The 13564-nt window shown below is 44.1% G+C and overlaps 1 protein-coding gene across 2 annotated transcripts in view; it reads left to right on the top strand.

Annotated features, from left to right (window-relative positions):
- LOC143818471 (spindle assembly abnormal protein 6 homolog) overlaps positions 1 to 13564 on the top strand; it is a 115489-nt gene that overhangs the window by 81316 nt on the left and 20609 nt on the right. For both annotated transcript variants that reach the window (XM_077299769.1, XM_077299776.1), the window contains exons 9-11: positions 99 to 293; positions 407 to 496; positions 582 to 761. In XM_077299769.1, the coding sequence (XP_077155884.1) occupies positions 99 to 293; positions 407 to 496; positions 582 to 761 (465 nt within the window). The remainder of the gene's footprint in view (positions 1 to 98; positions 294 to 406; positions 497 to 581; positions 762 to 13564) is intronic.

Consider the following 13564-nt stretch of genomic DNA (forward strand, 5'->3'; position numbering starts at 1 on the left):
AAAGTGTCCCCAAAATGGAAAATCTCTCTAAATTTTTTGTTTTTTTTATTTTTGTTCCTTAATGCATGTAATAATTTTGTAATGCTTTCATATTTCAGGAAAATCACAGAGTAAAACAAGAGGTAGCCTCTCTCCGAAGAGAGAATACGACCCTGGACTCTGAGTGCCACGATAAAGAGAAACTCCTAAACCAGTATAAAATGCGCTCCGCTGTTCTAGAACAGGAGGTAAAGGATAAAGAGGAGGTCGTGGTCCGGACCACAGAGGCTTGTGACAGTGCTCGAGAACAGAAGGTTTGTCCACAGCTCATGATTCCTAATTTGCAAATCTGTTTTAGAAATACTTATACTTTGGTTTAGAGGTATAAATATATAAGATTTTTATTTTATTTTAATTTTTTTTTAAGAAAAAGCTAGAAGAAGCTCTTGAACAAAAACGATTGCACACTGGGAAGCTTGAAACCACTGTTAAATCGCTCTCTGAGGAGCTGATAAAGGTAAGCTCGTCGTTATCGAATGTCATAATTTCTCTGTATTTTGCATTACATGTTGCTGATGTATGCTTTCCATCTTCATTTATAGGCAAATGAAATAATCAAAAAGTTGCAGATAGATATGAAGAAATTGGTAGACAAAATGAAGCTAAAAAATGCTGTGACGATGCAACAAGAAAAGCTCCTTGGAGAGAAGGATCAGATGCTTCAAAAAGAGAAGACTGAACTAGCGAATGTGAAGCACAGCCTGAAGATGAAAGAAGACGAGGTATTTGTGAACGCTGCTGAGAAGAGTAAACTTCATTTCCACCATTTTAAAAATTCCAAACTTCCTTTTTGTGTCAAACCGTTCCTGCTTCACATTCTAAATGTAAAGGTATAGTATACATGGTCCATTTGATCGACAGGTCTTTCCCTATGTAGACACAAGAGAGAGACATGTCTTATCAACTGGAGCGGAGTGGGAGAACGCAGCCGGAGGAATCACCAGACCTGTCGGGTCTCCACTGAAACCTGCCCTGTATCACTTATTTTAAAAATTTTAAACCATGCCATGTGTTTCCACCTATCACTGCATTTCACTGGCCTTAGTGCTGGTTGAGTTTTGTTTGTTTTTTTACTTTTTAAAACTTTCCTTCAAAGGGCTCAAAACACATTTAAGAAGATATTAACCCTACAGGTGCTTTACAGGAATAAAAGCAATATAGAAGGAAAAAATGAAAAATTTTGCTTTTCCCCATAAAAATATTGCTTTAACCCCCAAAATTTGCATTTTCAAAAAGGTTACAGGAGGAATAGGATCACACAATTTGTTGTACAGTTTCTCCCGAGTACACAGATACTCCCTATGTGATGTAAGTCTACTGTTTGGACTTCCAGCACGGCTCAGAAGGGAAGGATCACCATTCAACTTTTGGAGTGCAAAATTGGCTGGAATGGATATCGGATGCCTAAATAGCAGAAACTCCCCACAAGTGACCCCCCCATTTGGAAACTAAGCGCCTCAAGGAACTTATCTAGAGGTGTGGTGAGCACTTTTTATTCCACAAGTGCTTCACAGAATTTTATAACGTTGAGCCGTGAAAATTAAAAAATAGAACTTTTCACCCAAAAATGTTGTTTTACCCCTAAATGTTTCCTTTTCTCATAGGAAATGGGAAAATGAACCATAATTTGGGGCCACGGAAGGGCTCGGAATTGAAGGAGCGTCATATTATAGTTCAGGTTTTGATGGAAATTATTGAAGGTAACATGTCACATTGGCAGAGCCCCTGAGGTGCCAGAACAGCAGAAACCCCTATAAGTGACCCCATTTTGCAAACTACTCTCAATGTATATATCTAGGGGTGCAGTGAGCAGATTGACACCACATGTGCCTCACATAATTTTATACTATTGGGCTGTGAAGAAGCAATAATTACATTTTTACCACTTAAATGTTTTTTAGCCCCAAGTTTTTAATTATTCAGTGAGCTAGTAGGAAAAAATGGACTGCATAGTTTATTGTGTAATTTCTCTACATGCTCTACATGTAATTGGGAACTACTTTTCAGGCTACATGGAAAGCTCATAAGGGAAGGAGCGCCACACTGTAATACAGATTTTACTGTTAGGGTTTACAGGTGCCTTGACCACTGGAAGAGCCTCTGTTGTGCAAGAACAGCAGAACCCATCCCCCTACATAAGTGACCCAATTTTACAAACTACATCTCTCAATGATTTCATTTCGGGGTGCAGTGATCATAATGTGTTTCAGGGAATTTTTTACCATTGGACAGTGAAGAAAAAAATCATTACATTTTTACCTCAAATTTAGTTTTAGCCCCAGATTTTACATTTTCACACTGGGAAATGGGTCAAAATAGCACCAACTCTGGAGGGAAGGAACGCTATTTGACTCTTGAAAAATAAATTATCGTGTAATAGTTTGATGACTCCATATACAGAGCCCTCCTTCAAGTGACCCCATTTTGGAAATTACACCTCCATGGTATTTTATCTACATGTGTGACTTTTTTGACTCCGTGGGTGTTTTCCCGAAACAAGCAGTAGTGGCTGTTCTTAAGTGAAATTTGCACTTTTGTAATGCCCAATACGTTATCCCTAGCTTCTACTTCTGGAGGCATGGACCCTCGTTGCTACAAAAATGCCAAATACACTCACCGGCCACTTTATTAGGTACACCATGCTAGTAACGGGTTGGACCCTGTTATGACCCCAATGGCGAGGGTCTCAGAGGAACGTGGAAGTCTGCAGAATACAAAAATCCAGCTCATAGGGCAGTGGTAACTGGGTTGACCATATATCTACTCCTAACGCCAACACTAGAAGTAGCCGGGGATCATTCCTACGTTGATTCTAGATGACACGCGCCAGCCGGAGAATCTAGCTACCCCTAGTAGAGGAAAACAAAGACCTTTCTTGCCTCCAGAGAAGGGGACCCCAAAGCTGGATAGAAGCCCCCCACAAATAATGACGGTGAGGTAAGAGGAAATGACAAACACAGAAATGAACCAGGTTTAGCACAGAGAGGCCCGCTTACTGATAGCAGAATAAAGAAAGGTAACTTATATGGTCAACAAAAACCCTATCAAAATCCACACTGGAAATTCAAGAACCCCCGAACCGTCTAACGGTCCGGGGGGAGAACACCAGCCCCCTAGAGCTTCCAGCAAAGGTCAGGATATAGATTTGGAACAAGCTGGACAAAAATACAAAACCAAAACAAATAGCAAAAAGCAAAAGGCAGACTTAGCTGATATAACTGGAACCAGGATCAGTAGACAAGAGCACAGCAGACTAGCTCTGATAACTACGTTGCCAGGCATTGAACTGAAGGTCCAGGGAGCTTATATAGCAACACCCCTAACTAACGACCCAGGTGCGGATAAAAGGAATGACAGAAAAACCAGAGTCAAAAAACTAGTAACCACTAGAGGGAGCAAAAAGCAAATTCACAACAGTACCCCCCCCTTAGTGAGGGGTCACCGAACCCTCACCACGACCACCAGGGCGATCAGGATGAGCGGCATGAAAGGCACGAACTAAATCGGCCGCATGAACATCAGAGGCGACCACCCAGGAATTATCCTCCTGACCATAGCCCTTCCACTTGACCAGGTACTGAAGCCTCCGCCTGGAGAGGCGAGAATCCAAGATCTTCTCCACCACGTACTCCAACTCGCCCTCAACCAACACCGGAGCAGGAGGCTCAGCAGAAGGAACTACAGGCACAATGTACCGCCGCAACAAGGACCTATGAAATACATTGTGAATAGCAAACGACACAGGAAGATCCAGACGAAAAGATACAGGATTAAGGATTTCCAATATCTTGTAAGGCCCAATAAAACGAGGTTTAAATTTGGGAGAGGAGACCTTCATAGGAACAAAGCGGGAAGAAAGCCATACCAAATCCCCAACGCGTAGTCGGGGACCCACACCGCGGCGGCGGTTGGCAAAGCGCTGAGCCTTCTCCTGTGACAACTTCAAGTTGTCCACCACATGATTCCAGATCTGCTGCAACCTATCCACCACAGAATCCACCCCAGGACAGTCAGAAGGCTCCACATGACCCGAAGAAAAGCGAGGATGGAAACCAGAGTTGCAGAAAAAAGGCGAAACCAAGGTGGCGGAACTAGCCCGATTATTAAGAGCAAACTCAGCCAACGGCAAGAATGTCACCCAATCGTCCTGATCAGCAGAGACAAAACACCTCAAATAAGCCTCCAAAGTCTGATTGGTTCGCTCCGTCTGTCCATTAGTCTGAGGATGGAAAGCAGACGAAAACGACAAATCAATGCCCATCCTACTACAAAAGGATCGCCAGAACCTGGAAACGAACTGGGATCCTCTGTCTGACACAAAATTCTCAGGGATGCCGTGCAAACGAACCACGTTCTGGAAAAACACAGGAACCAGATCGGAAGAGGAAGGCAGCTTAGGCAAAGGAACCAAATGGACCATCTTAGAGAAGCGATCACATATCACCCAGATAACGGACATGCCCTGAGATAGCGGAAGATCAGAAATGAAATCCATGGAGATATGTGTCCAAGGTCTCTTCGGGACAGGCAAGGGCAAGAGCAAACCGCTGGCACGAGAACAGCAAGGCTTAGCTCGAGCACAAGTCCCACAGGACTGCACAAATGACCGCACATCCCTTGACAAGGAAGGCCACCAAAAGGACCTGGCCACCAGATCTCTGGTGCCAAAAATTCCCGGGTGACCTGCCAACACCGAGGAATGAACCACGGAAATGACTCTGCTGGTCCACTTATCCGGGACAAACAGTCTGTCAGGTGGACAAGACTCAGGCCTATCAGCCTGAAATCTCTGCAACACACGTCGCAGATCCGGAGAAATAGCTGACAAGATAACTCCATCTTTAAGAATACCAACAGGATCCGCGACTCCAGGAGCATCAGGCACAAAGCTCCTAGAAAGAGCATCGGCCTTCACATTCTTTGAACCTGGTAAATACGAGACAACAAAATCAAAGCGGGAGAAAAACAATGACCAGCGGGCCTGTCTCGGATTAAGGCGTTTAGCAGACTCGAGATACGTCAGATTTTTGTGATCAGTCAAGACCACCACACGATGCTTAGCACCCTCGAGCCAATGACGCCACTCCTCAAATGCCCATTTCATGGCCAACAACTCCCGATTGCCCACATCATAATTTCGCTCGGCAGGCGAAAACTTCCTAGAGAAAAAGGCACAAGGCTTCATAACAGAGCAACCAGGGCCTCTCTGCGACAAAACGGCCCCTGCCCCAATCTCCGAAGCATCCACCTCAACCTGAAAGGGAAGTGAGACGTCAGGCTGGCACAAAACAGGCGCCGAAGTAAACCGGCGTTTCAACTCCTGGAAAGCCTCCACGGCAGCAGGAGCCCAGTTAGCTACATCGGAGCCCTTCTTGGTCATATCCGTCAAAGGTTTCACAATGCTAGAAAAATTAGCGATAAAACGACGGTAGAAGTTAGCGAAGCCCAAGAACTTCTGAAGACTCTTAACTGACGAGGGCTGAGTCCAATCAAGAATAGCTCGGACCTTGACTGGGTCCATCTCCACAGCAGAAGGGGAAAAAAATGAACCCCAAAAAGGGAACCTTCTGTACACCAAAGAGACACTTTGAGCCCTTGACAAACAAAGAATTTTCACGCAAAATTTTAAAGACCAACCTGACCTGCTCCACATGCGAATCCCAATTATCAGAAAAAACCAAAATATCATCCAGATAAACAATCAAAAATTTATCCAGATACTTCCGGAAAATGTCATGCATAAAGGACTGAAAAACTGAAGGCGCATTGGAGAGCCCAAAAGGCATCACCAAGTACTCAAAATGACCTTCGGGCGTATTGAATGCGGTTTTCCATTCATCACCTTGCTTAATGCGCACAAGGTTGTACGCACCACGAAGGTCTATCTTGGTGAACCACTTGGCACCCTTAATCCGGGCAAACAAGTCAGACAACAACGGTAAAGGATACTGAAATTTGACAGTGATCTTATTTAAAAGCCGATAATCAATACAAGGTCTCAAAGATCCGTCCTTTTTTGCCACAAAAAAGAATCCCGCACCAAGAGGGGAAGAAGACGGACGAATATATCCTTTCTCCAGAGACTCCTTGATATATGAACGCATAGCGGTATGTTCAGGTACCGACAGATTAAACAGTCTTCCCTTAGGAAATTTACTGCCTGGGATCAAATCTATAGCACAGTCACAGTCCCTATGAGGAGGCAGTGCACTGGACTCAGACTCACTGAAGACATCCTGATAATCAGACAAATACTCCGGAACTTCCGAAGGCGTAGAAGAAGCAATAGACACAGGCAGGGAATCCCCATGAATACCACGACAGCCCCAACTTGAGACTGACATAGCCTTCCAGTCCTGGACTGGATTATGGGTCTGTAACCATGGCAGCCCTAAAACAACCAAATCATGCATTTTATGTAAAACCAGGAAACGTATCACCTCGCGGTGTTCAGGAGTCATGCACATGGTAACCTGTGTCCAATACTGCGGTTTATTTGCTGCCAATGGTGTAGCATCAATACCCCTAAGAGGAATAGGATTTTCTAATGGTTCAAGAGTAAAACCACAGCGCTTAGCAAATGAGAGATCCATGAGACTCAGGGCAGCACCTGAATCTACAAACGCCATGACAGGATAAGATGACAGTGAGCAAATCAAAGTTACAGACAGAATAAATTTAGGTTGCAAATTACCAACGGTGACAGGACTAACAACCTTAGCTATACGTTTAGAGCATGCTGAGATAACATGTGTAGAATCACCACAGTAGTAGCACAAGCCATTCCGGCGTCTATGAATTTTCCGCTCATTTCTAGTCAGGATTCTATCACATTGCATTAAATCAGGTGTCTGTTCAGACAACACCATGAGGGAATTTGCGGTTTTGCGCTCCCGCAACCGCCGGTCAATTTGAATAGCCAGTGCCATAGTATCATTCAGACCTGTGGGAATGGGAAAACCCACCATAACATTCTTAATGGCTTCAGAAAGGCCATTTCTAAAATTAGCGGCCAGTGCACACTCGTTCCAATGTGTCAGCACGGACCATTTCCGAAATTTTTGGCAATACACTTCAGCCTCGTCCTGCCCCTGAGACATAGCCAGCAAGGCCTTTTCTGCCTGAATCTCAAGATTGGGTTCCTCATAAAGTAAACCGAGCGCCAGAAAAAACGCATCAAGATCAGCCAATGCCGGATCTCCTGGCGCCAGCGAAAAAGCCCAATCCTGAGGGTCGCCCCGTAAGAACGAAATCACAATTTTTACTTGCTGAGCAGAATCTCCAGATGAACAGGGTCTCGGGGACAAAAACAATTTACAATTATTCACGAAATTCCTAAACTTAAACCTGTCTCCGGAAAACAGTTCAGGAATCGGTATTTTAGGTTCTGACCTAGGATTTCTGATAACATAGTCTTGTATGCCCTGCACACGAGTAGCCAGCTGGTCCACACTTGTAATCAAGGTCTGGACATTCATGTCTGCAGCAAGCATAGCCACTCTGAGGTAAAGGGGAAGAAGAAAAAAAAAAAAAAAAAAACTCAGAATCTTCTTTCTTATAATCCCTCTTCTGCAATGCATTAAACATTTAATACTGGCCTGGCAAACTGTTATGACCCCAATGGCGAGGGTCTCAGAGGAACGTGGAAGTCTGCAGAATACAAAAATCCAGCTCATAGGGCAGTGGTAACTGGGTTGACCATATATCTACTCCTAACGCCAACACTAGAAGTAGCCGGGGATCATTCCTACGTTGATTCTAGATGACACGCGCCAGCCGGAGAATCTAGCTACCCCTAGTAGAGGAAAACAAAGACCTTTCTTGCCTCCAGAGAAGGGGACCCCAAAGCTGGATAGAAGCCCCCCACAAATAATGACGGTGAGGTAAGAGGAAATGACAAACACAGAAATGAACCAGGTTTAGCACAGAGAGGCCCGCTTACTGATAGCAGAATAAAGAAAGGTAACTTATATGGTCAACAAAAACCCTATCAAAATCCACACTGGAAATTCAAGAACCCCCGAACCGTCTAACGGTCCGGGGGGAGAACACCAGCCCCCTAGAGCTTCCAGCAAAGGTCAGGATATAGATTTGGAACAAGCTGGACAAAAATACAAAACCAAAACAAATAGCAAAAAGGCAGACTTAGCTGATATAACTGGAACCAGGATCAGTAGACAAGAGCACAGCAGACTAGCTCTGATAACTACGTTGCCAGGCATTGAACTGAAGGTCCAGGGAGCTTATATAGCAACACCCCTAACTAACGACCCAGGTGCGGATAAAAGGAATGACAGAAAAACCAGAGTCAAAAAACTAGTAACCACTAGAGGGAGCAAAAAGCAAATTCACAACAGGACCCCCTTTTGCCTTCAGAACTGCCTCAATTCTTCGTGGCATAGATTCAACAAGGTGCTGGAAGCATTCCTCAGAGATTTTGGTCCATATTGACATGATGGCATCACACAGTTGCCGCAGATTTGTCGGCTGCACATCCCAAAGATGCTCCATACAAGGCAGGATGGATCCATGCTTTCATGTTGTTTACGCCAAATTCTGACCCTACCATCCGAATGTCGCAGCAGAAATCGAGACTCATCAGACCAAGCAACGTTTTTCCAATCTTCTACTGTCCAATTTCGATGAGCTTGTACAAATTGTAGCCTCAGTTTCCTGTTCTTAGCTGAAAGGAGTGGTACCCGGTGTGGTCTTCTGCTGCTGTAGCCCATCTGCCTCAAAGTTCGACGCACTGTGCGTTCAGAGATGCTCTTAGGCCTACCTTGGTTGTAACGGGTGGCGATTTGAGTCACTGTTGCCTTTCTATCAGCTCGAACCAGTCTGCCCATTCTCCTCTGACCTCTGGCATCAACAAGGCATTTCCGCCCACAGAACTGCCGCTCACTGGATTTTTTTTCTTTTTCGGACCATTCTCTGTAAACCCTAGAGATGGTTGTGCGTGAAAATCCCAGTAGATCAGCAGTTTCTGAAATACTCAGACCAGCCCTTCTGGCACCAACAACCATGCCACGTTCAAAGGCACTCAAATCACCTTTCTTCCCCATACTGATGCTCGGTTTGAACTGCAGGAGATTGTCTTGACCATGTCTACATGCCCAAATGCACTGAGTTGCCGCCATGTGATTGGCTGATTAGAAATTAAGTGTTAACAAGAAGTTGGACAGGTGTACCTAATAAAGTGGCCAGTGAGTGTATGTGGATGCTAAATGTGTTTTAGGCCACTCTCACACGTCCAGATAATTCCGGTACCGGAAAAATCTGTACCGGAGTTATCCGTGTCCGTGAGCTCACGTGGCACATCAGTGTGGCACACGTGCGGCAGCAGTGTGCCGACTGAGTACCACATGGACCGTGCAGGAGACAAAGCTACAGTAAGCGCTGTCTCCAGCGTGGGGCTGAAGCCGCCATTCATCCCTTCTCTCCAGCAGCGTTCGCTGGAGAAAAGGAATGAAAAATCATTGTTTTTTTATTTTTTTTGTGGTTAAAATAAAGTTCCCGGCAACCTCCCCCCTCCCACCCCCTGTGCGCCCACCCGCAGGAAATAAAATACTCACCCAGCTCCCTCGATGCTTCCTCTCAGCGCCGCAGCTTGTCCTGTATGAGCGGTCACGTGGTACCGCTCATTTCCAGTGATGAATATGCGGCTCCACCCCTCATTATACTGAATTCTCTTCTGCCGAAAGTTCCATCTGAATTCAAAGATTTACACGGAAACCCCAATGTAAGCGTTCAACACAGGATAAATGTGAGCTGAGCCTTGCCTGAGAAGCAGAATAAGCAAATCAACAGCAGGTCAAGAATTGGTTTTATGTTATACATTTTTTAAGAAGTTCCTCATGCGGTATAAGTGATATGACGACTTTATTCTTCGGGTCGATGCGATTATAGCGATACCAGATTTATATAGTTCTTTTATATTTGGCTCCTGTCACACACTAAAAGACCCTTTTTTTGCAAACACAAGTTTTTTCGTCACCATATTTCGAGAGCTATGATTTTTCTATATATATGCAGACGGTCATGTAGGGGCTTGTTTTTCGAGCATATAATATATGTTGTTCGCTGTTAATTCCAATTTTGAGTGGCATAATGAATAAAAAACAGCAATTCCGGAATTTATTGTCTTCTTTTTTTACCGTGTGGTAAAAGTGATAAGACAGCTTTATTCTTTGGGTCAGTATGATTACAGCGATATAATTTTTATATAATTTTTTTTTTATGTTTTGCCAGTTTTACACAGTAACAACTATTTTATAGATAAAAATTATTTTTGCATCACTATATTCTGAGAGCTCTTTTTATTTTTGTGTGACGGAGCGGTCTGGTGGCTTGTTTTTTGCGGAACAGGATGATGTTCTCAGAGATACCTTTTATGTTTACATTCATCTTTTCTTTATTGCGTTTTATTTCACTTTTTGTTCAGCGGTTTTTTGAAAAGGCAGTTTTTTGCCTGCTTTTTTTTTAGTTTTTTTCCGGTGTTCACGAAAGGGGTTAAAGGGAACCTGACACTAGAAAAATCACTATTAACCTAGTTGAGTCAGCCATGACTGAACTGACGCCAACCTGTCACTGAAACGCCGCCCCTTCCCTGACTGACACTGGCTCTGCATTGGGGCCAGCTGTCAGTCAGGGCCGCGGGCGCAGTCACAGCTGCCATTCTCTTTTCTCAGAGCTGTGACTGAACTGACACTGCCCCCTTGCAGAGCCAGTGTCAGTCAGGGCCGGGGCCGCAATTTCAATCACGGGGCCACGCCAAGCTCGTTCAGCCACAGCTCTGAGAATACAGTAGTAGTGGTTACAACCAGAGCAGTGACTGTACCAGTACCACCTCCATGAATGAAGCAAGAACACTCCTGGGGAGAATAAAGTTAATTTTCTCCCTGCAGTGCTGCGTGCAGGCAACGGGAAGCGTAATAATGCTATTAGCACCCAGAATAACCCAAAATCTGCATGTTAATGGCGTTTTTTCTGGTGACAGGTTCCCTTTCAGTAGTGACTGTTTTATAGGTTGAGTCGTTCCATGCGTGGCAATAATGTGTACTTATTATGTTTGTTTTTATATAAAATGCTTATTTACTGGTATAATTTTTCTTTTTTTATAAAGAGAACCTGTCAGGTCCCCCATACCCTCCAATTCAGCAGCACTTAGCTAAATGTGATTAAATTACCTTCCCAACCAGCCCTGTATAACATGAATCCGTTCAGATTTGTTCAGATTGGCCTACCGCCTCAACGCATTAACCTAATTATCCCTGTGTGGCCTATTAATAAAAAAACAACAACATAATCACGTTCCTCCATCATGTTCTCATACACTTTATGCTGTTAATAGCCTCTGTGTCTGTACTGTTACATACTTAGGCAGTTAACTGGTTCATGCAGCTTTACATGAACACCCGAGCCTTACACTATGGCTGGTCCAAATAACTAAAGCAATTGTTACCATCCACCTCTCGTGTCTCCCCTTTTCCTCATGGATTGTAAGCTTGCGAGCAGGGCCCTCATTCCTACTGGTATCTGTTTTGAACTGTGATTTCTGTTATGCTGTAATGTCTATTGTCTGTATAAGTCCCCTCTATAAGTTGTAAAGCGCTGCGGAATATGTTGGCGCTATATAAATAAAATTATTATTATTATTATTATTAATCCGTAAAATAAATTCTTTAAAATAGCGTTTAGAACGTCCACTTTCCCTATGTAAATGAGGGCTTTGACTAGTCAATGGGGCATTAGCTCCCCAGACTAGTCAGCCCTGTTTCCATGTTATCACGCCCCTGTAAGCCGCTTTCTGGCTTTAGAGACACGCACTGCGCATTTCCCGGAGTTCAGAAGATGGCTTCCGGTCTCAGTGTGCCTTTGCAGCCAGATGTACCCTTCCCGGCTTCAGAGGCGTGCACTGCGCATGTCCGGGAGTTCAGAAGATGACTTCCGGTCATGTGCCGTAAGCGTCTCTGGAGCTGGGAAGCGTACACCTGGCTTCAGAGATGCAGTGATGCTGCTATAACAGTTGGCACGGGTACGCATGCCATGGTCTAAACAGGCTACAATAGCTGGCAGACGCTGAGGTCGTCATGACTACTTTGGGTTGCCGTGACCACGATCAGGCCCTCGCCCTGACGTTGGGGTGGCGCCGATCAGAAGGGAGAGGGAGCCACCCCCCTTTCATATTCTCCCAAATGCTGCGATCGATATGAATTGCGGTATTTAGGGGGTTAAACATCCAGGGGCTTTGCGGGCACTGCTCCTAGCGGTGACAGCCAGGGCTTGGCTACACTTGAGCCAAGATAGCATAGTCACCTCTCCTGTGCCGCACACGCGATCGCCATGATGTACCTGCATATCAAGGGTCGGGAACCCCTACCCATCCATGACTTATAGGTATGTCGAAAGTGGTGAAGGGGTTAATGTGTAACACATGGCAACAGCATTTTTAATGAAAAGAGTGGAAAGAAATGCCACTCTTCTGGTAAAGATTTATGGGGTTGGACAGAATCATGTGATTTGTTACAGATTTCAAATTTATGTCAAAATCTGTGGTGAATTGCTTCTTTCACAATTGGTGTCTTATGGATGCAATGTAACGTTGTTGTCTGCTTTAGGTAATTCCTTACCCAAACCCTGCCTACCTGTTCATTTGTGCACATAGTCATGTTCAAAAGTGTTGGCACCCTTGAAATTGTTCCAGAAAATTCCACAAGTTTTGTTATACACATTTTTATTTCCACATTTTTTATTTCACAAAAGAAACAAAGAAAAAAGGCAAATTGGACAAAATTTCATCCAAAATCTCAAAATGGTCTTGTCTTCCAGCAGGACAATGACCCAAACCTACTTCAAGAAGCACCCACAAATGGATGGAAACAAAATGCTGGCCAGATCTAAAGTGGCCAGCAATGTAAATCCCATTGAACACCCTTTGGAGAGATGTCATAATTGTTGGGAGAAGGCGCCCATCAAATATGAGAGATCTGGAGCAATTTGCAAAACAGGAGTGGTCCAAAATTCCAGTTGAGAGGTGTAAGACGCTTGTTGATGGTTATAGGAAGCGAATGATTGCAGTTATTAATTCCAAAGGGTGTGCAACCAAATATTAAGTTGAGGGTGCCAACAATTTGGTCCGGCCCATTTTGGGGTTTTGTGTGAAATTGTCCAATTTGCCATTTTTTTCAGGTTTTTGTTCTTATTCCAATACACACAAGAAATAAACTTGTATAACAAAACGTGTAATTGCAATAATTTTCTGGGAGAACTACTTAATTTTCTGGACCAATTTCATGGGTGCCCGCACTTTCGATCATGACAGGATATGGGTCTAATAAAGCTTCTATGTGTATGGCGTTTATACTGTCGATGCTGTCACAAGAAAGCAGTATAAAATGTTCAACGTTTTTCCTATTTTCCTCTTATTGAGTAACATTGTTTCCCCGTTTTTTCCGCTAGTGTGATAATGATCCATGAGAATGGTGCTATTTGTATTGTGTCTGGGATGTGCAAACATTTCTTTGTT

Source organism: Ranitomeya variabilis, chromosome 1 (genome assembly GCF_051348905.1).
Source record: "Ranitomeya variabilis isolate aRanVar5 chromosome 1, aRanVar5.hap1, whole genome shotgun sequence".
Taxonomy (NCBI): domain Eukaryota; kingdom Metazoa; phylum Chordata; class Amphibia; order Anura; family Dendrobatidae; genus Ranitomeya; species Ranitomeya variabilis.